The sequence below is a fragment of the Brachycentrus maculatus genome, unplaced genomic scaffold (genome assembly GCF_059751285.1).
Source record: "Brachycentrus maculatus isolate JH-2025_06_01 unplaced genomic scaffold, ASM5975128v1 h1tg000064l, whole genome shotgun sequence".
NCBI lineage: Eukaryota > Metazoa > Arthropoda > Insecta > Trichoptera > Brachycentridae > Brachycentrus > Brachycentrus maculatus.
Genome location: NW_028280818.1, coordinates 373,886 through 399,781, shown reverse-complemented (window position 1 = coordinate 399,781; position 25,896 = coordinate 373,886). Strand labels below are relative to the sequence as shown.

Genomic DNA, 25,896 nt, shown 5'->3' with positions numbered 1-25,896 from the left:
ATTACACTCTATTGCAACCGTCGGATGCAGATAAGTGTTCGAAGAAGAAGAAGAACAGTCACAGTTTTAATTTGCCATCGGGCACTGAGGCACTATACACCAATACCCTGCCAACACTACCGCTATGGCGACGGCACGCCGGTGCGGTGCGATGATGATGATGATACGTGGAGAGCGTACTTACGTGGGGGTGTCGCGCACGCGGCGCACGGCGCCTCCACCGCTTACGGCCAGCTCGGGGGGGGCGGGAGGGGGGACAGAACACACACGTGTGAGCGTACACACATACACGGAGCACCCGTACACCCGTATGGAGATGTGAACTCAAAGCCAAGCGGATACGGTTGGAAACGCACTCACTCGTTTATTCTGTACAGTTTTCTAACCGAAAACCGAACGCAAAAGCTGCTTTTTAAATTTAATTTAACTAACACGTTGACTGCAATGGCAATTTTCAGAATTCCAGCCTAAAAAGCAAATTCTTTAAAAATATTATTTTATATACAATTTATATTTGAAGGACTAACTTTGTGAATTTCCATTTTATAATTAAAATGTAACTTTGTTTTAAAATGACTATAAATATTTTATTGTAACTTAATTATAATGTCTACCGGTTTGGAAGCTAACCGCTTGTTTTTCAAGACTGTTCAGTATTAATACTAGTATTAATCAGTCTTGAAAAAGAAGCGGTTGGCTTCGAAACCGGTAAACATTATAATTAGTTATAATAAAATATTTATGGTGATTTTAAAACAAAGTTAAATTGTAATTATATTATTTACTTCTTGATTTTTAATAAAAAAAATTACAATTATATTTTCTGTTCATTTATTAATAAATTTTCTGTTCATGTAAGCCAGCATTGATTTTTTGTTCTCTTCCCGTGCGCCATCTATCCAGATTAGCACTGATATACTAGGAATTTCATCATAGCTGCATGAATATGGCAAGTACACACAGTGCGAGATAACTTCTAGTCGGCGTTCTTTGCTAGGATGATGCAGTCAATGTGTTGAAAAAGACACCCATGATTCTAGCGTTAGAAATGTCCATTTTTGAAATAAAGAGTTTAATTTTTTTTTCGTTGCGGCCCTTTGGCATTTAATCAGCGATTTGCATGATTTTCTTAGCCTAATGGGTGTGAATGATATATTTTCTTGGCGTACAGAATAAAAGCGGAGTGCATTTGCAAGTACAATTTTGTGATACCCGGATATTTGTGTATGTAAGCAAGTTCTTAGAAGTCATGGAAGAGTGTTGTAGGATTCTGATTCTGTGCTCCGTATAATAAATGAGTATAACATTTGGTGCCCGATATTGTATATGTATATAGATGTGAGCTGCTTATATCATTAAAGAACTAGACAATTAACCCCATATAATTTAACATGCACACATGGAATTCGATAAAATATCAATGTAAAAATTTGGAAGCAAAATATTATATTCATGTAAGTAAATTTAAATTCCAGTAATACCTTGTGTAATGAAAAAAAAATAAAACGGCAATCTTTATAGAAAAATTTCATTGTTCATCAATTGTAGATTGATATGGCACATATTTTTATAACTTTGCACACGTTTGTCTGTTCATGTAAGCAATGTTTGTAGGCACCTCCGTTTAAACACAACAAAAAATTAGTACAGTAGAGTCCCGATAAACCGGCACTCGATAATGTGGTAGTTCGGATAACTCCGTCACACCCTGGCAGAGCGAAAATTTGTCACTAAAGACAGCTTTATGCCTTCACAACGTTTTTTTCTGAGGTCTGTCTCATCAGGTAAATTACAGTTCACTTCGTATTAATTCATTTTGATTTTCGTGTGGCAAAGGCTAATAAGTAAAATGTAGTAAATAAAGTATCTACTTTTCCTTTGTGTAAGGGTATTTGGGCAATTAATTCTCTGTTCAATTCTCAAGCAAGCAATACATACAAGTAGAGTACTGTATTTTCTGAGGAAATACTCCTTCTTATTATTTTTTAACCACATTTCCGATAACTCGGCCACCCTTCGGTTCACATTAGGCCGAGTTTTCGCGACTCTACTGTATAAATATATATTTTTTACCAATAAAAGGCGGTCCATGAACTTCACATCTCCATTTTGATGATAACAATCATATTAATAATAATAATTATATGTAAGATACAAACATATGCGTAATCTACAAAATCTAGACAAGAAAAAACTTGTTAAAAAATTTTACCCTAATTTTACCAATATGTACTCAAATATTTAGCGGTACAAATAAATAACATTATGACAAATTACACTTTGGATTGACGGATTCCTTCGTTACTAGATATCAAAAATTACATTTTTCAAATTTTCAAAAGTAATTTTTAAACCTTAACGACTAATAAATATATTATGTATAAAATTCGTTAATTTCAAATCAAAAATTACACACAAAATATATTATCATAATAAGTGTAAATCGATCAGTACATAATATTCTAGAATTTATTAAAATGACTTGGTTTTCACGGGAACATATAAAATTATTGACAAATGGAAACTATTTTTAAATACAAATTTTTAAATACATACATACATGTATGCATCTAATATATATGATGTATGTTAGAGATGCAACAAATATATACTGTTACTATTCGGCCGACCCAATATCTAGCCAAACAGTGATTTAACATGGCCAAAGTCAAATTAAATTATTTTAAAAATGAATAAATTTTTCATCTAAACATTAATCACAAATTTAAGTACAAACTTGAAGGTTATAATTGCTTCCGGCAAATTATGGTGAATGTATATGAGTTTTCCAGTATTTAGAAGTAGGTAACTAATGACAAAGTCTATTAATGTATATGTGACCAGCTTCAGAACGAGCCTCTTGTCGTAAACATTGCTACAAGATGATAGAAATTCAGTCTCAGGGTAGCCAGTCAAGGTTTACTACCAGATATCCGGTATTTAGTCAAATCATTATTCATTGCATCTCTAGTGTATGTGAAAATATTTTTAATGTAATCGTTTTTAAAAATATTTAAAATGGCTATGCAAAACAAAACACAATGGGTGCATTCAAGAATCAAATTTTAGAATAATCCAATGCATCGGAATCAAACGGCTAACTCCTAATATTTTTATTAATATTTTTTTTTAGATATTAACCATAAAAGTGCTATATATCTGATCTGGTATATTTTGCCAAAAGTGCGACCCGTAGATATATGGACAATGAAGCCAGTGTATTTTAGCGGTCGAGCCGGGAGATTGTGAGCAGCGTGTGCATCTCTAAAATTCTGATTCGTCGATGATATTCACAAATAAACAAATTTAACTAATTTTTCAAATTCCATGTGAATAATATACATACATTTTTTGTCAAAACCTATTGTTTTCACCCTTGAAATGTCAGATTCGACCAACAGTGGTGTTGAAAGTGATTGTCCACTGCATAAAAATGTTTTTTATACTCAAAGTAGTGATAGTAATGATGAAATTAGAATGTTTACTATGTATTTGGAGGACGCACATCGATAGCAAAAATAAAAGGACTAGCTAATTTCACACGACATAGACACATTCTTTTGAATGAAAGTTGTCTATTTTTTTCCTCAAATCGCATTTATTTTTAAATATATATATAAGTACGTTTATTGCAAAATTCTTTTTTATTCAAGTAGTTTGATATGCTCTCCACTAATACCAGAAAGAAATACTAAAATCGGTCAATATTTCAGAAAAATATTGTTGATTTAGTACATACCTAATGAAAAGGGCGATTTTGGTAAAAAAAAAAACCTCTTCAGCTATTTTAGCATACGCATATAAGAAAAAATCTCAGCGCCAAAATGGTTAATACCTTAAAATGGAGTACAAATAAGTAATAATATAGACAACATTTGTAATTTACGCAATGCCTTTTGCTTAAACGGGAACAGTAGACATACTGTATTTTGCATATGTAATGCGCTTGTGTTTTGCCTTGCAATAGCCATATGTAGTATGCTAACCCACTATCCATCCACATATGTAATGAGAATCAATTTGTAATATATCCCGTCATACCAAAATTGAAAAACAGCTTTTCAAACACAATTTCTTAAGGGCACTGCAGACTTAATAAACAGCTTTAAAAAATAAGCCTTATTAAAACTACAGTGAGGATAAGACGCCAATACAAATTATAAATGAATTTAAGCGTTACGCTGCCATCTATGGGTACGTTTAGATTGTGGTATTCATGTCAACCAGTCAACAAAATATGATATGTTATTAACAAATTGAATGAGTTTTACATTGGCATCTATGGGCCATTGAGTAACAGTTATGGCTGTCTTATTAAAGATGCTTGATAATTTAGTCTGCTTCTATAGTGTCCCGGGTTTGATTCCCAGAGAGGGTCAAAATAAATATTTTGAAAGTGTTTTTTCACTCTACATTTATTTGATATTACCCTGGACTGGCACCTGACGCACAGTTTGATTTTTATTTCTTGAAATCTATTGTGAAACGTGTTTCGATGCATTCCGCATCATTTTCAAACGCAGTATGTAAAAACAAGTCTAAATTTTAGAGTTGCGTCCTTGGGACGTTGAAGGTTGAAGAGCTGTATAATTTATATTAGAAGCACTAACTTTGTGATTTTCCGTTTTATAATCAAAATATAACTTTGTTTTAAAATCACTATAAACATTTTCTTATAACTTAATCATAATGTCTACCGGTTTTGAAGCTAAAAAGTTTTTAATCAGTCTTGAAAAAGAAGCGGTTAGCTTCGAAACTGGTAGACATTATAATTAAGTTATAATAAAATGATTACAGTGGTTTTAAAACAAAGTTATATTTTAATTAGAAAACAGCTGTTACCAATTTTGGTCGCGACATCTAAAGATATGGTAGAATCTGATTCTCGGGCGACAAAGTGACCCCACCAGGCAATCGAGTATGGATGGGCACAAACCTCTTCGCCTTGCGGTTTGTCGTGACGAGGGGGGGGCGTGGCTGGCCGTCCCGCCTGGCTGAGGAGGTCGGGGAGCACCGAGCTGGTGCGGGAGCCCTCGGCTCCGGACCTGGCACCCTGCGGAAGACACAAGCTCGTCAAAAATTATATAATGAAATAAAGTTTTTTTTTTAAATATAACATATTTACAATTCTGCTACTTTATCGGATTAACCTATACGCTTCTGAGAACGTCCTGGAACGGGTTGATATATAAATTGTATCTATTATTATTAGCATAAATTGAAGCTGCAAGTACAGGGTCATCGAAAAATAATGCCATCATTTAAAAAAATTATAGCACCGAAACCCTTTATGTTAAACGGTTAATTCTGTCACTAAACGCTACCTGGTGAACTTAAGTTTTGTTTTGAGGGTGGTGTGACCTTGATTTTCGCACACCAAATACGCAGAGCATTGAAGACACACTTTCCCAACGGCTGGATCGGTAGAGGAGCCCCCATTGCCTGGCCTCCAAGAAGTCCTAACCTTACCCCTTTGGATTTATTTTTCTGGGGGTACATTGAAAACATTGTGTGCGCAGGAAAGATTCGGGATTTGGATCACCTGCGGGAGAAAATTTCTGCCGCTATCCTGGCAGTTACTCCTGAAATGATTGCACGTAAGTGGCAAGAAATCAACTAGACTAAACATCTGCACAGTGACGAACGGTGCACAAATGGGAAAAAAAACTGTGCACATTTTAAGATCAAAACCATTTTAACAGTTATTTTAAACGCTGGCACTATTTTTCGATGACCCTGTATTATCTTACACTCTCCAAAAGGTGTTCCCATGCCGCACCAAGATATGTAGAACACCTTTCTAAAATTCATAAAAACAAAACTAACTGAATAACCATCACTCCACTTCCCCGCAGGGATAGGCATAGAGAATAGAACATCACACCATTCTATCTTTGCAACGAATCTTTATCTCTTCCACATTCATGCATCTCATCATACATACATACTACTATCAGTCTTGAAAAATAAACGGTTAGCTTCAAACCAGTAGACATAATAATTAAGTTACAATAAAATATTTATTGTGATTTTAAAACAGTTATATTTAAATTAGAAAATTAGATACAATACACAATACATACAAGCCGATTATTCCAACTTTTAACCTGACTACTTTCAACTATTTGAAATAATTGATAATGCCAAGTTTTCCTCAGCCTTCCTCTGCTTCTATTACCAACCACATTCACCTCATAAATTTGTTTTACTGTTCTTTCTTCACTCATTCAATTCACATGCCCAAACCATCTCAACACACCTTTCTAAATTTTATTGATAATGCTTATACGTGTGATCATTATCTATTAAGTGTAAAGCAAATTCTGAATAATTACCATTTCATAAAAATAATTGGTATTTCTTGTTTTGAATATGCAAGAGTTATACCAATTGTAAGAACTTCTAATTAATTGTCAATACAAATAACAAAAATAAAACATAAGTCATAAAAATATGAAATGTATCTACAATTTATGGCTAACAAATACACAATACACAAAAAAGGGACTTAAATTAAAAATATTTTTATTATTACTCACCAAATTGCAATAAAAAATATGTAGAGGGGTTCAGAAAAGATTTTTTAAAATGAAATAAAAATAATAAATAATTATGTTACAAGACTTCACAATTTGAGCATGTTTTATTTTCCAAATCCCTCTCACACCGTGACGCAAAGCTCTAGAAAAGTCAGTGCACAGATTTGGGATGAATGGTTACAAAATGTTTTGATTTAAAACGGAAACAAACTTCAAAAAACATTGTTAGTTGGTTAACACACACATTGAAAAACATGAACACATATCACTTCAGTCACAAAGCACAAGAGAACTCGAAAAAGTAGTGCAAATTATTATCACAAGGCATGATAGAGAGTCCACAAGCTCTGGATGGCTAAAATCCTCGGATAATTCTTCGGGATTTCGGGTTTTCAACCTCCATTTTGCGCCGGCAGACAGAGACAGCAAGCAAGATTTCCCACCATTTTCACGCAGTGTCGCCATGCCGAAAAATCATGCTTTATTTCAATCTTCATGCATTATTATTTTATCGCAGTGGCAACATTCGGGAATATTTAAATTCCATTTTCGAAGCAGTGATCCAAATGTGAATTCCTTTGGACATTTTTGTTTTTGTTTTGGGGTAAGTTGTTCAATTTTCATTATTCGATCCACAGAAATGTGTTCGGGAAATGCCAGCGGAAGGGTTTTAATCAGTTTGGAGGAAAAAATATAGGATATTGTTAGGGAGGATGAAAAATGATTTTTAAGTAAGCTGAGACGGGAAAGGGTCACCATTACCATTTGAAAAAATGAGCTTTTTAAAATATGTACAAAAAAAGAGACTTTGAATGCAAAAATTATGGTAAACAGCAAAAAACTAAATTGAGAAATAAAGGAAATATAATCTACTGCCAGCTTTTCGGCACAAAGTAATCTGATACTAAAATAAAAACAAATTACCAAACATAAATAACGAACTCCAACAAAAAGCTAAATGTTTAGTATAAGCATACACGGCACATTGTTAAAAAAAAGCAAAAGGAAAGAAAAAAGATAAAGGAAGAAATAAAGAGTGTTTTTGAAAATTGTAAAAGCATTTAGTGTTAGATATGAGTAATAAAAAATACTCGCCCATTTTTTATAAAGAATTATGAGATTTTATGTGATGAAAATAAGATTGTGTTAAATTGTTTTTTTTTATAAAAGCAAAATTAAAAAGCGTGTCGGGAAAAAATGAATTTTCGGTACGGTGAGGTTAGATGTCTTCCAGTGTTGTGTGTTACTGTTTGTTAGGTTAGGTTAGGTATGAACACAGAGGGTGGGGGGGGCTTTACAGTCAAACCAGTCTCGCGGTTGCGTTACCTGCATCAGCGCTGAGTTGCGGTACACGATGTCCGACTCGGTCTTCTCTCGCCGCGGGCGCCTCAGATACTCGGTTATGAAGTCCGAAGGAGTTCGCAGACCGATGGCCTCGCTGCCAAAAGCGATACTGCTGGCGATACTGGCCGTGGGAGAGCTATCGCCGGCGCCCGAAGCGACCTCGCTCCTGTCTACGGCGCTTTCCAACGTGCCGATATTTTTCAACGCGTTATCCTCCTCCGCGATCTTGGCGCCGTTCTTTTTCTTGGCCTCGCTCTGCTGCGACATCTTCAAGCTGTCGTTCATCTTTATGAAGTCGGTCAGGACGGGCTCGCCGCGCGCCGGGCGACGATAGTTGTTGAAGATCCCGCTGGATCTCAGAGGGTTGACTAGGGGCGGGGTGCTTTCGTTCTTCGAGATGTAGATGGCGGAATGACGAGTGCTCGAAAGGGGGAACAGATCGGAGTTCTCGCGCCTGAAACCTCTGAAGAACGGATTCGAGCCGCGCGTATCCGATTCCTGGCGCCTGTGCAAGTTAAACACCGAAGACAATTTCTCTTTAGCGTCCATTTTGGCGACCGGCTTCCCTCGCGACTGCGTTATATTATCCTGGTATCTGTTCTTCAACGCCTCCATGTCCATTTGCGACTGCCTCTGCAGCTGATTCTTGCCGCTGTCCTTCCGTTCGCTCTGCTCGCTGTTTCGCTTGTTCTTCTCCTCGGTGAACTTGGACGGGAAGAACTTGGCAAAGTCCCAGTCCTTCAGAAGCACCGCTTCGTCTATTTCGGGGCGCCTGAGTTCGATGCCTTCTTCGGCCAACTTCTGCGCGCGCGTACGTTTGTGCCCGCACGATTGGGTGTGGTGGTGTGGTAAAACGTGGGAATTGGTGAAAAAAAAACATAAAACAAATAAAAAATAAAAAATAAACATACAACATGCAATGTGCGTGAAACATACATTAAAAAAAAAATGACATTGACATGTTGCATTTATATATTTTTGTACACATTGTTCTTTTATAAAATTGCGTTCGAGCGGGTGAATCATGGCAATATAATTCATGATATAGGTGGCACTGAATAAAAGTCCAATGAGGAAAGATATCGGCAAATTTATACCCATATGAGTCATGTGCTACATGCCACTGTGCGTGTGGGAGCTTGCTATGTGAGAAAGAAACAAAATTATGACTGCTTCGTGCCAAGCAATGTTGAAACAATGCGCATCAAGTATAAGTGTGACACTATAGAACAGTGATTCATAAAAATTAGTTTATCAAGTTACCTTTCTTAAAAAGGCTAATTCATAGCCAGGTTTGGATAACTTAGTTTGGAGGCTATATTTTTTTATCCAGCAAAAGCATCATCTCTGATAAATGACCAAACACAATATGTATAAAAGAACAATGACCTTAGTTTGTTCTAATCCTAACACATCTGTACACAGAGCGCCCATGTCATTTCAATGGTGATGTAAGTGCAAAGATGCCAAGACTTTCAATGTACATAGTAACGGTGTCAATTCCAGGCCGCATACATCGCTCACTCCTTTCAAGAATGTCATAAATCAAAAATTGTCAATTTTCAGTTGTGCATGTTTTCAGAATGCCCAGAAAATGTACTACATCCCAGCAAAAGCAGCATATTTTTAACTTGATTAAAGAAAACACTTGTTTAATACCACTTGAGTTTTATTAAAGACTACTAGTTTCGGAAGTTCTCTTTATATCTTCTCTTTATAATTTCTCTTTATAAGTTATTATACAGACCTGAATGATGGAAGTTTAACTTCTGAAACTAGTAGTCTTTAATAAAACTCAAGTGGTATTAAACAAGTGTTTTCTTTAATCATTGTAACATGTCTTACCACAAAGTTAATGCCGAAACAATAAATAAAATATTTTTAATATTAATATTTGAAATATTAATATTTACCCGCTACAGGGTAGAAAGTGTTGTTTTTGCATTTTGAAGAAAAAGTTATTGTTTAATTATTTTTTTAAATATGGAGAAAATGGAGAAAAAAACCTTCAGGTTTTACCTTAAAAGATCTGTTGCACGGTAAAAAGTTCAATAAGTGGCTTGATACTTATTTTTAATACATTGTATTATATTTTTCAACTTTAAAAACGTTCTCCTGAAAAATCAAGTTTTTTTATTTATGACGTTCTTGAAAGGAGTGAGCGACATACGAAAGGGTGGGATTCCTGTGAAACAACCGACACCGTCCGCATTTTTTGCAATATGTTAATGGTTAACTGCTATACAGGCACAGCCCAAGATGGGTGTTGAAAAGGGAGTGCGTCAGTCGTTGCGCGTGAATCCCACCTTAAGAGATAAAATGTCTGTCACGGTTTTGGAATGTCTGCGAGACCGGAAGGGATAACATAAAAAGAAGCTGAAAGTAGATGTCAGACGAGGTTAGAAATGCGCATTGGGATGTACAGAATCTACACAGATGAAGCAGTTACACATATAACAAAGCTTTGTATGACTAAATGAATAATTAAGAAATAATTATTTCAAACATTTAAAGCAATTTTAGGTGCATCTAAAAAGTCTTCTTTTGAAAATGTGTACATTATCGACCACTTAATTAATGCTTTTGAACGAAATAAAAATGAAAATGATATTTTCTGGCGTTTCTCATGTATGTGATTATAATCCAGGTTTCGGATCTCATATACTAAAAAACGAGTTTCTGCTCAATAATATAGCTACTTTTCATCTCACCAATAGATGTCTCTAGTGAAGTTCTAGTGATTCAAGAACAACGATTTGAAATTGGTTCGTATATATATAGAACTTGAGTTGAGAATTTTAGAAGAAGAGTAGTGTGGTTGTTGATAATGGGTAGAATTGGTGAATGTTACACGTGTGTAAAATGATCACTTAAACCAGTTTATGACGGTCGTCAGCCCCGTAAATGCCCAGACTTCCATATTCTTCTTCATCTTTGATGAGATGTCAAAAAATGAAAAATTATATAATAATAACTAGTCCATCCTGATTGCTTCTTTCTCTTTATAAAGTTCCAAACTGTCTTGCAAAATATGCTGAAATGAAATGAGTCGATGCAAAACCATTGCCTTGCCAGGATGCCAAGATGCCAGAAGTACCGAGTGGTAAAGATATTGAGGCTATACAGAGGCAAGAAGAACCCAAGGCAATAAGTGAGTCACAACTATTAACACATTGTTTGCGGGAAACGCTTAAAAGCGCCTTTTACATGCTGTTGGAAGAGAGCGGGAGACCCATATAAGCGTTCTATTTGCTTACTTTCGGTAGAGCGCGAGAGATGCCGAAAAACATTGTACGGATCGGAATCGGGTTAGCAGATACTTGTGATTAGTATACTGAGGGTCGGGCGGCAGACTTTCTGAGTACAATTAGGGTCGAGGTTGATAAGCCCGACAACAATGCGAAACCCTTATAGGCATTCTATTTGCTTACTTTCGGTAGAGAGCGAGAGACGCCAAAAAACATCGCACAAATCGGAATCGGGTTTGCGGTTACTTATTATTAGTTTACGACCTTATTTAGCATACTCCGTTTTGTCCGCCTCCGTAGTGTAATGGTCAGCATGCTCGGCTACCGTTCTGGAGGTCCCGGGTTCGATTCCCAGGGGGGTTTAATAAATATAAGTGATTTTTTCACTCTAATATTTATTCAATATTACACTGGACTGGTACCTGAAGTGGAGGGCTGATCACCTTTCCTTCATGTGTAAACGATCGAGATAACACTGCGTTTATATGACGCAGTGCCCTATGCACCATTGGGGTGCGGATAAGGGTTTTATTATTATTATTAATTAGGGTAGGGGTTGATGAAAAAACTGCCCGACAACAATGTGAGACCCTTTATAAGCAAACTATTTGCTTACTTTCGGTAGAGCGCGAGAGACGCCAAAAAATATTGTACCAACCGTAATCAGGTTTGCGGTTACTTGTGATTAGTATACGACGCTAATTAGTACATCAATCAGGATCGGGGTCAATGAAAAAACTGCCCGACAATAATGTGTTTGACGCTTGACAAACTAGCTCAAAGAAAAGTGTTCCAATGCAAAAATGGTTAAATGGTACCGTCGCCGGGAAACAGATCATAGATTTAGAGCGGTGATTTCCAAAGTGGTCTATATCGACTCCCAGGGGTCTATAACAACTTGCAAGGGGTCTATGTTTTAATTTGAATTTAAAATATAAATGTATAAAACCTAACATGTGTGGTTCAAAGTGAGTAACACTACATATACCGGCTGTCAAAAATACATTTGAAGTTAATGAATTTGATAAAAATCAATATCAGGTAAGGCAAGGGGTCTACGAAGTAAAAGAGTTTGGGAACCTCTGGTTTAGAGAGTGGAAATTCGAAATATGATTAAGATGTCATTTCTAAATGCAGTACTAATTCTGATACTATCATCTAGTGCTTTGTGACAGAGATGCAACATAAAAATATACAATAAACCTCGAATCGACGCACGAAAGCGAAAAAGCTTGAAGTGACACTTCACAGATTTAATCCGATTATTTTTTCATTCATTGATTCGGCAGTCACTTGAAATGGTAAAACCATCCATTTTTAACTGAAGTTTTACTTAGTAAATACCACTATTCCGCATCGAAATCACATCAACATCAAATCAACCATAGACACTGCCATGAACTCGTACATGATACGACGTATGAATTTTGTCATATATAATGGTTGTCAATCATGGGTAGATTGGTTACAAGTGTGTAAAATGGTCCGTGGTGTAATGGTTAGTGCGTTTAGCTACCGAACTGGAGGTCCCGGGTTCTATTCCCGGGGAGGGGAGTGAAAATAAACATTAGTGATTTTACACTCAAAAATTTATTAAGTATTACCCTGGACTGGTCACTGAAGCACACGAGTGATCACCTTGCCTTCATGTAAGACACAATCAATATAACACTGCACCATTGGGGTGCAGATAAGGATCAGAAGAAAAAGAATGATCACTTAACCAGTCTATGACAGGTCGTACGCCCTGTAAATACCCAGACTCATCAAAATGCATCGAAACACGTGTCGCAATACATTTTAAGAAATAGTTGTATTTAATAAGTAAAACTTTCAATTAAAAATGGATAGATTTTAGTACTTAAGAAATAGGAGTATTTAATGAGTAAAACTTTAATTAAAAATGGATAGATTTTAGTACTTAAGAAATAGGAGTATTTAATGAGTAAAACTTTAATTAAAAATGGATAGATTTTAGTACTTAAGAAATAGGAGTATTTAATGAGTAAAACTTTAATCAAAAATGGATAGATTTTACCACAAAATGACTACCGAATCAAGTAATAAAATTAAATTCACATCCTCAGTCTGCAGATTTTGTATAAAGGATAACGAAACACCAATCCACGTTCTCTATAACTGCGACGCACTCGCTCGCAAACCAAGTCACATCCTTGAAGGACCATAACTAGACTTAAATTAAAAACAGATTATTTTTCTTGCCAAAGAGGCCCATCCACCTCTGGCAGTGCTTAACGCAAGCCTTTTCGCTTTCGGCGTCTGAACTATTAAATAAAAATCTCCACGTACCCTCTTCATGACGAGCGTGCGGTCGGCGGGCCCGCCGTGCGCGTCGTCGTCGTCGGGCGTCGGCGGCAGCGGGCGGTTGGGCGCGCCGCCCGTGCCCGTGCCCGGTGCGGGCGCGGCTGCCGAGCTGGGCGCGGGCACGGCCGCCGCCCCCGCCGCCGATATGTCCTCCACGAGGGAGCCGAGGCCCGGCCTGTAACAGAACTCGGGACTGAGGAGGGGGGATCGTAAAACAAAAATAAAATAAAGCAAATATAAGTGTCCGTATGGTGGTAGTTTTTTTTTTCCAAGTATTCATTTGTTAAGGGAAAGTATTGTTTTGATTATTTTAATAAATATGTCATGCCAATATTTGTTTGTTTTTTATTAAACGTTTAAGTATTCATTTGTTTTTGAGTGAATGTTTTATGAGAGAATTCATTTGTTTTAAAGTAAAAGTTCCATGTGCGAATTCATTTGTTTTTAGTGTAAAAACCATGTGGGAATTCATTTGTTTTTTTAGAAAAAGTTGTATGAGAGAATTCATTTGTTTTTTTAGTAGAAGTGTCATGTAGACATTCATTTATTTTTTAGTGAAAGTGTCATGTGGTAATTCATTTATTGTTTAGTGAAAGTTTATGAGAGAATTCATTTGTTTGAATTTGTAAATGTTTTGTGTAATTTGACATTGATTCGAGTATGAATTAAAAATTATACACAAGGAATTAGTAAAAATTATAAAAACATAGTTTTTAATCACGCATAAATTATATTTGAAAAAAATATATACGAAAATAAATCAATAATAGGATTGGGATTAGTAATATATTGATTAGTCATAAAAAATATAAATATATATGTTTAATGATTTTTATTTTATAGTAAGGCTCTGGTCTTTCGAAATATGGTTTACATCACCAAGACATAGGTGATGCAAACCATACGTTCTTTCAGTGTCCGCTCACAAAAGGAAAGGAGAACTTTCTAAATAGCTTAACAAGGGGAAAAATCCAACTCCCCACCCAAGTATCCACCCTTCTTTTCAAACCTAATTCAAGAACTGCGGGCGTAATTTCTAAAATGATAAAGCTAAACGCATTTAAACTATGAATTTTTTTATTAATTGTAATTATTATTTTGTTTGTAAAAATAATAAGACTTGACCAAGGCAAAAACATCCTCTCATTAGGTGACCGTCAAATAAAAAAAACGCTCTGGTGACATTCGTTATGAAGGAAGGATGGAAATAGACTTACAGCGGCTTGGGAGGATCGCTGGCCAGAAGTGTCCCGTCGTTCCGGGCCCTTCCGTTATTCTCCTCTGGTTCGGAATCCGTGTCTGAATCTTCGATGGGATCCAGAATATTCCTTTCCACTGGCGGTGGAGCTAGAGATGAAATTTCATTTCAATTAACATTTTTTTTACGAGGTCAAGGGATGTTGCATCCCTTGTCACTGGGATCATATTTATAATAGTAATAAATTTGGATAATTTATATAGCGCCATTTTCGTAAAATACTACCTCAAGGGCGCTAGGTCTACTGTGACCTCCCTCTCAAGACCTACGTGAGTCATGTAGCTCACGACCTGCCTTGGCGGTAGGAGCTTCACCTTCTCGGAGTCCAGTAGTGGTCCTCCAAGGATGTGACTTCGGTTGCAAGCGAGTGCATCACATTTATAGAGAATGTGGATGGGTGTTTCGTTATCCTCCATTCAGAATTTGCAGACTGGGGAGTCATGTGGTTCAATTCTTCATTCTTCAAACCCACACTTATCAGCACCCCACTGGTGCATAGGGCACTGCATCATATAAACGCAGTATTATCTTGATTGTTAACACAGGAAGGAAAGATTGAGAGAAAAAAAACACTTATATTTATTTGACCCTCCCCCCTGGGAATCGAACCCGGGACCTCCAGAACGGTAGCCGAGCGTGCTACCATTACACTACGGAGGCGGACAATAAACATACACTCATGGTTTATCAAATTTAAAAATTCTTCCTCTTCTTAGTCCTCATTACTAAGGGTTGTGACCCTTGTCGAAGCAATGACTCTCAGACTCTCGATAACAATACAATGTAAACAAAAAAGTGGACTCACCATGCGTGTGCCCGTTGGACTGCTGGGGCTGCGCCCTGGTGCCCCCGGAGGAGGGGCGCGCGGCGCCGCCGCTGCTGTTGGAGCGCGGGGGCGCTGAAGGCCCCGACACCACGCCCAGCTCGTTCAGCTGCGCAGCGAGCATGTCCAGATCCTGAGGAAACACGCCGTGGCATTTTAGGGTTATTTCTATATCCATAAGCGTTAGAAGTTCAATTATTTAAATACGACTGAACGACTGCATAGTTCAGTGCATAGTTTTTTTTTTTAATTCTTATACAATTATCTGTAATAGCGATATTACTATTCAATCCCCAATTATAAGACCTCAGCCACATATTAGACGCATGTTTCTTATACAGTTGCAATATGTTTCAGTTGATACATAAAACAATTTATTTTTAATAATAATAAAACCCTTACCGCATCCCAATGGTGCATAGGGCACTGGTTCATATAAACGCAGTGTTATTTCGATCGTTTACACATGAAGGAAAGGTGATCAGCCCTCCAGTTCAGGTACCAGTCCAGTGTAATATTGAATAAATATTAGAGTGAAAAAATCACTTATATTTATTAAACCCCCCTGGGAATCGAACCCGGGACCTCCAGAACGGTAGCCGAGCATGCTCACCATTACACTACGGAGGCGGAGAACCAAAATATACCAAACGGATACTGTAAAACGGGGCTACTTGAACTTTGATGTGTTACTTGAGCCCAGTAAAAAAAAATATTTAGATCTTTATTTGGTCTACAATAATGAACGTATCAACATGATTCATTGTTTCCCTGACAGGTGACACTTATTGTCACCATAAGTTCATTATTGTAGACCAAATACAGAATTAAATCTCTTTTTTGTACTGGGCTCAAGTAACACATCAAAGTTCAAGTAGACCCGTTCTACAGTACTCCCGTTATAAAAATTCATTTGGGAACAGTTTAACATCATAAATTAAAATTCTCGTAAGTATTACTCTTATTCTCATGTTGAGAATAATAAAATACGTTTTATAATATCAGATTCAAAATACTCGTGTTGCTTTGAACAAGGAAATGACACTTTTGGTTTATTAGCACACGGCCCTAAAATGGACCGTATTTTTGGATTAAATATATGTAAGACGTTATTTACGTTATGAGCGGGGAAATCGGGCGAGCGCACCGACATCCTCTCGCAACGGCAATCAAATATAGAATGCGCTAGGCGCGGCGTGCGCGGCGTCTTATACGTGGTGCGTAAGACGTATTTACGTTGTGAGCGGGGAAATCGGGCGAGGGCTACGAGAACTTCTCGCCATGATCACCGAATCCCGAATGCGCTAGGCGCAGCGCGCGCGGTGTTTTTTATGTCGTATTTACGTTATCACGTGATATTTACGTTGCGAGCGGCCGGCCTGGCGCAGGTTAGGGTAGGGGGAGAAGATTTCTGTCGCTCGGTCGATTTCGACGGACCGCGCTGGTTATGAGCAAATAAATATCTGTGCCATTGTATAAATAAATGATTCCACTCACACCGAGCTCTGCGTTTTACTTTGATCCTCACCGACCCTGCGCTACTACTTCGATTTCGGAATCTTCTGGGACTTGACCATCGCTACACCCACAGGACTACGAATCGACTACACGGACCTACAGCTCATAACTTTCGGGATTTACGACCCCGAGAGCGACGGAGCGGAGAAGTCACATCCACACCTATACACAGTCTAGCGGTGTGTTAGACAGACGCTGTTTGTGCGACACAAAGTCTTTCTCAAAACTAACATAGCGTCGCCATCTCGGTTTTTCTCTGTCGCGCACTGTTTTATCGGCGGAACACTGTTTAAATTAAAAAATAAAAGAAATACATTTCTTTACATTGTGTAAGTCATATGCAATCACTCGGGAAAAAGCGGTCAGATTAGCAAATAATCATGTTTATTCGATGACACTCACCTCTGGTCTCCTGGCGGGCAGCTGTGGTAATATAGCGCAAGATAGCGTGCGTAGCGACAAGCACGCATAATAAGCACGCGCGAGTTACATGGAACACAGAACATGAATGCGGCAACACATGGAAAAAAAGGATAATTAAAAAAAAACATGAGAAAACTCGCCACAGAAAATAAAAATAAATCAAAGCTGAATGCTCTCATTGCAAAAAGTGGACAAATTAAAATTTAAGCGTGGCCTTGGTCATAATAATGTCTTTTTTTTTTCATATAAACAGACTCATAACATTCCTTTCGAAGCACAAGTAAAATAAAAAGCTGGCTTGATATGTGTTTTGCTAACTACTGAATATTATGTACCAAGTATTATTTAATATAAAATATAATTACCGTTAAGCTTTCATAGTATATTTTTAACTCTATTTTTACATTGACCTCAATTATATTTCATTACATCAGTCATAAATTTTCACCCGCTGTGACTGGAAGCACTATTAATAATAACAACTTAGAAAAATGTAAATTTTTAAGCAGTGGTAATATCTGTCCATTTTTAATTAAAATTTTACTCAGTAAATACCACTACATCTTAAAATCCACTGTGACATGTGCTTCGATTCATTCGGCATCATTTTTATTTGAAAATGGAGTTTATAGAAAACTATAAAATTGTTGTTTTACTATATAAAATGTTTTTGTTCGCCTCCGCAGTCTTATGGTCATCACGCTCGGCTACCATACTGGAAGTCCTGAGTTCGATTCCCAGGATGGGTCAAATAATTTTTAAGTGATTTTTTTCACTCTAATATTTATTAAATACCTCCTATGGACTGGTACCTGAGGCGGAGGGCTGATCATCTTTCCCTCATGTGTTAACAATCAACATAACACTGCATTCATATTATGCAGTGCCCTATGCACCATTAGGTGCGGATAAGGGTTTGAATATAGTTGTTTTATTATATAAAAGGCAGTTCCACAAAGAAATATCAGCACAAAACATAAATCTAATAGTGGTATTTACCTGGTGAAATTTAAATTGAAAATTGTTAAAAATAAGTTTGCAAAGTGAACGGTTTGTTCTGTCGGACTCACCATGGGTTTGAAGAGGTGCTGAGAGTTCCGCTGGGGCTGCGGGGGCGCCCCGTTGGAGCCCAGGGGGCTGCCGCCGCCCCCGTTGCTGGAGGGCCCGTTCCCGGAGCTGTTGGAGGAGCCCGACGATCGCGGCGTGGGGGGAAGCGGTCTGCAAACAAAGCGGGGATAGTTGTTATTTCAAACATTTTGCAATTGTAACTTGATTTTGAGACTATAGTTGTCTCTGTAATACGAAATATGAGAAAAAACAGGTGTAAGATTAATAATGGTATTTCAAAAGTGCCAGGTTGCAAAACTAAGGAACGTAAGAGGGAATAAAGTTACTGCCGGAGATTACATATTTCATAGAATACCGGACTTATCCATACATAAATTAAGTAAATAAGCAGTGTAAAACTAGGCATAAGTGTAAAAAGAATAAAGAGGAATTAGCACAAATTTAGGGTATTTGATACACTCAGACCTCGCTTTGCGTCGTTTCACTTTGCGTTGTTTCAAAGTTTTACGTTTGTTTTGTTATGTAAATATATCATGTGTGTGATTATAATCCAGGATTCGGATCTCACATACTAATATAAGAGTTTCTGCTTAGTAAAAAGCTTCTTTACATCTCACCAATAGATGTCTCTAGTGAAGTTCTAGTGATTCATGAACAAGGTTTCTAAATTGGTTCATATATATAGAACTTCCAAGAATTTGAGTAGTGTGGTTGTCAATAATGGGTAGAATTGGTGAATGTTACACGTGTGTAAAGTGATCACTTAAACCAGCCTATGACGGTCGTAAGCCCCGTAAATGCCCAGACTTCCATATTCTTCTTCATCTTTGATGAGATGTCAAAAAATAATATGAAAATAACTCCTGTAATTGGAGATAATCCAGATTTTGTGAACAAGTATTTGGACACACTCAAAATGTTACTTCTTTTTTTAACATTTAAGGACTGAATGAAATATACGGTAACCTATTTTTGATGTTTATATGATTTCTAATGGAAAATAGCAATTCAATTTGCGTTGTTTCAATTTCACACCGTGATATTTTGGAACGTATCTACGACGCAAAGTTCTCAGTGTATATATTTTTATTATTATAGAATGGATTTTGTATGTAAATTTAAATAATATTTGGGTGAATTTTTGCCCGATGTGGTATAGGCAAAGGGTTAAAAAACTGATGTATCGAAGAGTATAAGTTGAGGGTAAACAGTGACCTGTATCTGTTGGGCTGTGGAGGTTGGGGCTGAGCAGGCTGCGGGGGCTGCGGGTCGGGCACAACAATAAGTCTCTGGGGCACTGCGGGGCGCGCCGGGGGACCCGCCTCTGTGGAAGACCGATACCGTTAATACAGCCCGTGTCCAAAGGCGTAACTTATTTAAGGCGGTGTTCACAATAACATGAAAAATGAATTGCATCTTTTCAACTCGGCCTTCACCTAGACTTTGGGGTAAATTTGAATGGTTGACGCTTGTTCTTAACACATTGAGGACAGGAAAGGTATTTTAACCTTCTGCGCAGGTCTCATTTCAAAGTCAGAAAAAAGGAATTATCCAATGATTTTATATAAATGTTACAGTCCAATCTCTTTGTTAAGGTAATTATCGAATCCGATTGCCAGCGGTCCGCAGGCGTAAAAAATACCCGTCTGAAATGTGTATGTATTTAAACAAGACTAGATTTGAGTCCGCCTCCATGGTGTGATAGTCAGCGTGTTTAGCTACCGTGCTGGAGGTCCCAGGTTCGGTTCCCAGAGGGGGTGAGAATAAATATTAGTGATTTTACACTCAAATATTTATTTAATATTACTCTGGACTGGTCCCTGCAGCGCAGGAGTGATCACCTTGCCTTCATATAATAAACAATCAAGATAACATTGCGTCAATACGATGCAGTGCCCTATGCACCATTGGGTGTGGATAAGGGTTGGAAGAAGAAGAGATTTGAGAACTAAAGATGTCCTCATCGACGGGTGAAAATACAAACTATGTATTGTATGTTGTCTGATCTTATTTAAATGTAGTAAGATCAATCAATAGCGCACAGCGATTTTTCAAACATTCATATGAAAGATCGCAATTAGACAGGATTGATTATATTTAATTTTTTCATTATTTTATAATTTCAAAACATCCCTAATAATCCGATTCCAAGTTAACACATTGTTGTCGGGTGGTTTCCCATCAACCCCGACCCTTATTTAGCACACTAATTAGGATCGTATAATAATCACAAGTAACCGCAAACCCAATTCCCAACTGTACAATGCTTTTTGGGCCTCTCGCGCTCTACAAAAATCAAGCAAATAGAACGCCTATTAGCGTCTCTCCGATCACTACTAATATCATGTAAAAGATGCTTTTAACCTTTCCGGGAGTATGGACATAAATGAACGTCGGTGCGAATTTTCCTCAAAGGATTATCGACGTTAATGAACGTCTAAGTCCACCTGGCAGTTAGTATTATGTAACTTGTATAGTAATGGCATCTGTGGATATTTGTATGTAATTTTGTCATAATTATAAATATTTCTAAGAGGTGTTTTATTTATTATATTATTTTTGCTTTGGCAAAACTCAAATGGCAGGACATATTGCAAGACAGGACCCCACAAGATGGACCCCAAGAATTTTACGATGGAGACCTTGGGAGAACAAAAGAGGTGTGAGAAGGCCTCAAAAGAGATGGTCCGACGACATAGTCGCTGTGGGGGGTAGAAACTGGCTGCAAGCAGCAACCGACCGGAGGAAATGGAAAGAAGGGGAAGAGGCCTATATCCAGCAGTGGAGGTCAGACGGCTCATTAAAAAGACTATTTTTACTGAATTTCTATCTTCATAATACATAATACATATATATCCCGATGCCTCAAAAACTTGGTGTGGAGGAACAAACACATGAGAATAGAAAGTAAAATGAAAATATACAAAACATGTGTTCGACCAATAGCCACTTATGGGATTGAGGCAAGAGCAGATACTTCTAGAACAAAATCTCGACTTCGAACCTCCGAGATGAAGACTGTCCGATCCATAACCGGAAACACATTGCGAGACCGAGTAAGAAATACCGACATACGGAGCATGTGTAAGACGGAGGATATCGTGAGGTGGGGACGACAACGAAGGCGATACTGGAATGCTCATGTAAACAGAATGTCAGATGACAGACTTCCATGTGTCACCCTTCAAGTAATCCCTGAAGGACGCAGACCCCCAGGCAGACCTCCAAAAAGATGGAAAGACAGCTGGGAGTCAACATCTCAAGAGCAACATGCGGAGGCAAAAACAGATCCCTAGGATCTACAAAAAGGAGAAGAAGAAGATAATACAGATTACGTGAAAAAAAAATTTATGTAAAAAGAACCCACTCCCCAGAGAAAGTCGGACATCATTTACTGTACTCCCGGAAAGGTGTTACAATGTGTATCTTGGCTCGCCGGCAGAGGGTGTACCTGGCGGGTCGGGTTGCTTGCCTTTGTTCTTGGGCGGCGGCACGGGGGGCTGGCCGGGCTGGGCCTGCTGCTCGGCGGCCAGGCGGCCCTCCTGGATCTGCTGGAAGTTGCGGCGCAGCGTGTCGCCGCCGCCCGCGCCCCCCGGGTGCACGATGGACGAGGGCTCGCCCGCCACCGCAGGCTCCTCCTCCTCGCCCTCCGACCCCGAGTACCTGCAAACATTTGCATGCCTTTGATTTCAGGAGACTGCTGCAACCTGGCTTTGGGCTTACGCAAGTCCTTACGGGTCACGGTGGGTTCATGAGCTACCTGCATCGTTACAAGATCTCCGAGAGCGACAGCTGTACATCGGCTGTCCAAACTCAAAACACAGTAAGGGACAATTTTTGTAGTACGTTTTTTTGCATTTTTGGACTAAATAGATTCTACTTAAAATATAAAATATTCTATGCAAAAAAAAAACCTACTATAAAAAAATGTCCCTTACTGTGTTTTAACTTTGGATAGCCGGCATGTGATGAGACACCTCACCTATTGATACTTTGCCCCCTTTTCAGCTTTCAAATATCAGCTCTTTATATTAGCAATTTTATTGTATTCTTGCCAGTGCCTTTTACTATAACCTAAAAAGTATGATGTTTACCCACACAGGCCATTCCTTCGTGGGATCGTTTTTTGTATTAATATTTTTTTTTTGTACTTGTAATTATATTATCCGCCCAATTATATTGTCCGCCTCCGTAGTGTAATGGCCAGCATGCTCAGCTACCGTTCTGGAGGTCCTAAGCTCGATTCCCATGTGTGGGTCGCATAAATAAACGTGATTTTTTCACTCTAATATTTATTCAATATTAACCTAGACTGGACCTGAAGCGGAGGGCTGATCACATTTCCTTCATTTGTTCGATCAAGATAATATATGATGCAGTGCCCTATGCACCATTGGGGTGCGGATAAAGGTTTGAAGAAGAAGAAGCAGAATTCCATACAGAATTGGCCCTCAAGAAATTTTTTAACCATAATAAGTGTAATTGGATTTTTGGCTAATAATTTCTGTTATAACTGAATCGCAGATATTGGTAAATTGAATTATGTGAGGACAAGAAGTTTAACAAAGAAATCTCGTGCGATACCTGTAGTCGTCTCTGACGGAGTTCTCCTGTTTCCGCTTCTTGCACCTGTCGATGTGGTCCTTGAGCTGAATCCTCACCTGCCTCTCCGTCGGCTGATCCCTGAAAGCGGACAACGACACATCAGCGAGGGTCTCGAGAGAGAAAGAGAGACATTTGGGTCGCAGTGCACTGGTCAGCGAGCGCCGAGTTACCTGATGAAGGAGTGCCTGAGGAGCTGCTCCGTGTACGGCCGCTGGTGGTAGTCCTTGACGAGGACGGTCTCGATGAACCCTTGAAACTTCTTCGCCCACTTCTTGGATTTTAAACGGGGCGGTGGATTCCTGAAAAATACAGAAAAAGCATTTAATTTATTTTCATCATATGCATTATTAATTGCAAATTCCAATAATGTGCCCTTACTGAGTTTTCCCGTGACGAGGGTACATTTAAAAAGAGAAATATTTGTGTTGTAGAGAAATACTTCAATTTCATACTATTTCTGTGAGCCTAAACGGCTCATTATTAGAAATAGGTATCAAATTGTGGTAGAGTGGGTTCGAACCGAGAAACTCTGACTGAGAGTCCGCAACACTAACCACGGGACCACAACCAGACACAATTATTGATGAAAAATATTCTTCATTCAAACCCTTATCTGCACCCGATGGTGAATATAAACTCAGTGTTATCTTAATCGTTAACACATGAAGGAAAGTTGATCAGCCCTCCGCTTTAGGCGTAATATTAAAATGACCAAGATTTGCTGCGTCCTACTCTCTTCATCTCTTCACTCCTCACAAAGGACCTACTCCTCCTCAAACCAGCGCACGCCTAAACCACACCCACCTCGGTATGAGGAAGAGCGCCCGCATGGGGTGCAGGTCGCAGAGCGGCGGCTGGCTCTCGGCCATCTCCAGGGCGGTGATGCCGAGGGACCAGAGGTCGCTGCGGTTGTCGTACGTGGCCTCGGGGTTCTCGTCGCAGGCGATCACCTCGGGCGCCATCCAGTACGGCGTGCCGATGAACGTGTTCCGCCGCCCGATGGTGCGGTCTAGCTGGGCAGAGACTCCAAAGTCGACTGGAAACAGAATATCGAGCTTGTACACGACTCCAGAAATAACGTACGAGATATCCCTCCATTCATTCATTCAGTGTGGAAATGTACCTTTTCAAAAGCCTTTTATTTATTTTTTTAAATTTATATATAAAATCATTTAGTCAATTTTTAAAAAATCTTTTATTTTATTTATTTAAAATCATGGTTTTAACCCTGCCTAAAAAATAGAATTTTGCCTATAGTATTTAATTATGTCATGTATAAAAACCTGCTTAAAGCCTTTACGTGATTTATACACCACTGAAATTCATTTTGTCAGAAAAATTATGTAAAAATCATGGTTTTTCAACTCCTGTTGGCAACATAACATGGAATTTTGTTTAGCCTCCTACCAGTCTGATGATGTCGGTAACGACAAACCCAGTCACGTTTTCTTCTTCTTGGTGTAGACATTGTGGTCTGTTTTCAAGAGAGATTAGCCTCTTGCGATATAGATTCCCAGCTGTCAAACCATTTCTTTGGTGGTCTGCCCGGGAGTTGCCAACCTCGGGGTTGGCCGTGCAGTGCACTGTGAGGGGGGTCTGGATGGTTCCATTCTCCTGACATGCGCATACCATTGTCTCCTTCATTGTCTTCCCCACCTAACGACATCCTCAATCTCGCATATTTCTCTTATCCTGGTGTTCCTTATTCTAACTAGTAGACTCTGATAACACCGTCATTAATAAAATATGTAAAATAAAAGTGGAAAAAACAGTTATACCTTATATCGCTCACTCCTTTCATGAACCTCATAAATCAAAAATCGTCAACTTTCAGTTGTGCATGTTTTCGGAAAGCCCACAAAATGTATTATATCCCAGCAAAAGCGGCATATTTTTAACTTAATATTTACCCGCTACAGGGCAGAAAGTGTTGTTTTTGCATTTTGAAGAAAAGGTGTTGTTTAATTAATTTTTTAAATATACTCAATTTTTTTTTCAAATGGAGAAAATACCTTCAGGTATTACCTAAATAATCTGTTGCATGGTAAAAAGTTCAATAAGAGGCTTGATATTTATTTTTAATACTTTGTATTATATTTTTAAACTTTAAAAACGTTCTCCTGAAAAATCAAGTTTGATGATTTATGACGTTGTTGAAAGGAGTGAGCGATATAGTAGAATTATATGAAATTGAAAAATGCAATTGAGTAAGAAATACCGACATTCGAAGCATGTGTAAGACGGAGGATATCGTGAGGTGGGGACGACAACGAAGGCGATACTGGAAGCAACATATAAACAGAATGTCAGAAGACAGACTTCCACGTATCGCCCTCCAAGGCAACCCTGAAGGACGCAGACCCCCAGGCAGACCTCCGAAAAGATGGAAAGACAGCTGGGAGTCGACATCCCAAGAGCGACATGCGGAGGCACAAACAAATCCCAAGGATCTACAAAAAGAAGAAGAAGAAGGAAGATGCAAAGGGGACAGACTCACCGAGCTTGACCTCCGCATTGTCCGTGAGCAGCACGTTCTGCCCCTTGATGTCCCTGTGGATGACCTTGTTGGAGTGCAGGTAGCTCAGCCCGCGCAGGATCTCCCGGCAGATGTACGCGATCCACTCCTCCTTCAGGGACTGCCCCTTGGTGGACTTCACCAGGTCCGTCACGGAGCCTGACGCAAACAAACACAAGCTCATTACGTCCCCATCCCTGAAGATGTCGGGTAAAAGTACCAAAAATAAA

The 25,896-nt window shown here is 38.5% G+C and overlaps 1 protein-coding gene across 9 annotated transcripts in view; it reads right to left on the bottom strand.

The window, feature by feature from the left end:
• The window catches only part of msn (serine/threonine-protein kinase msn), a 47,860-nt gene that overhangs the window by 12,336 nt on the left and 9,628 nt on the right, over positions 1-25,896 (bottom strand). For 2 of the 9 annotated variants that reach the window (XM_088256596.1, XM_088256600.1), the window contains exons 4-16: positions 25,649-25,825; positions 23,956-24,187; positions 23,322-23,450; positions 23,131-23,229; positions 21,998-22,209; positions 19,762-19,870; positions 18,549-18,696; positions 17,458-17,478; positions 15,520-15,670; positions 14,674-14,803; positions 13,442-13,649; positions 7,866-8,684; positions 4,937-5,053 (exon numbers count right to left, since the gene is read on the bottom strand). In XM_088256596.1, coding sequence (XP_088112722.1) covers positions 4,937-5,053; positions 7,866-8,684; positions 13,442-13,649; positions 14,674-14,803; positions 15,520-15,670; positions 17,458-17,478; positions 18,549-18,696; positions 19,762-19,870; positions 21,998-22,209; positions 23,131-23,229; positions 23,322-23,450; positions 23,956-24,187; positions 25,649-25,825 — 2,552 coding nt within the window. The remainder of the gene's footprint in view (positions 1-4,936; positions 5,054-7,865; positions 8,685-13,441; positions 13,650-14,673; positions 14,804-15,519; positions 15,671-17,457; positions 17,479-18,548; positions 18,697-19,761; positions 19,871-21,997; positions 22,210-23,130; positions 23,230-23,321; positions 23,451-23,955; positions 24,188-25,648; positions 25,826-25,896) is intronic. The other 7 variants (XM_088256597.1, XM_088256601.1, XM_088256602.1 and 4 more) reach the window with 5 other exon arrangements.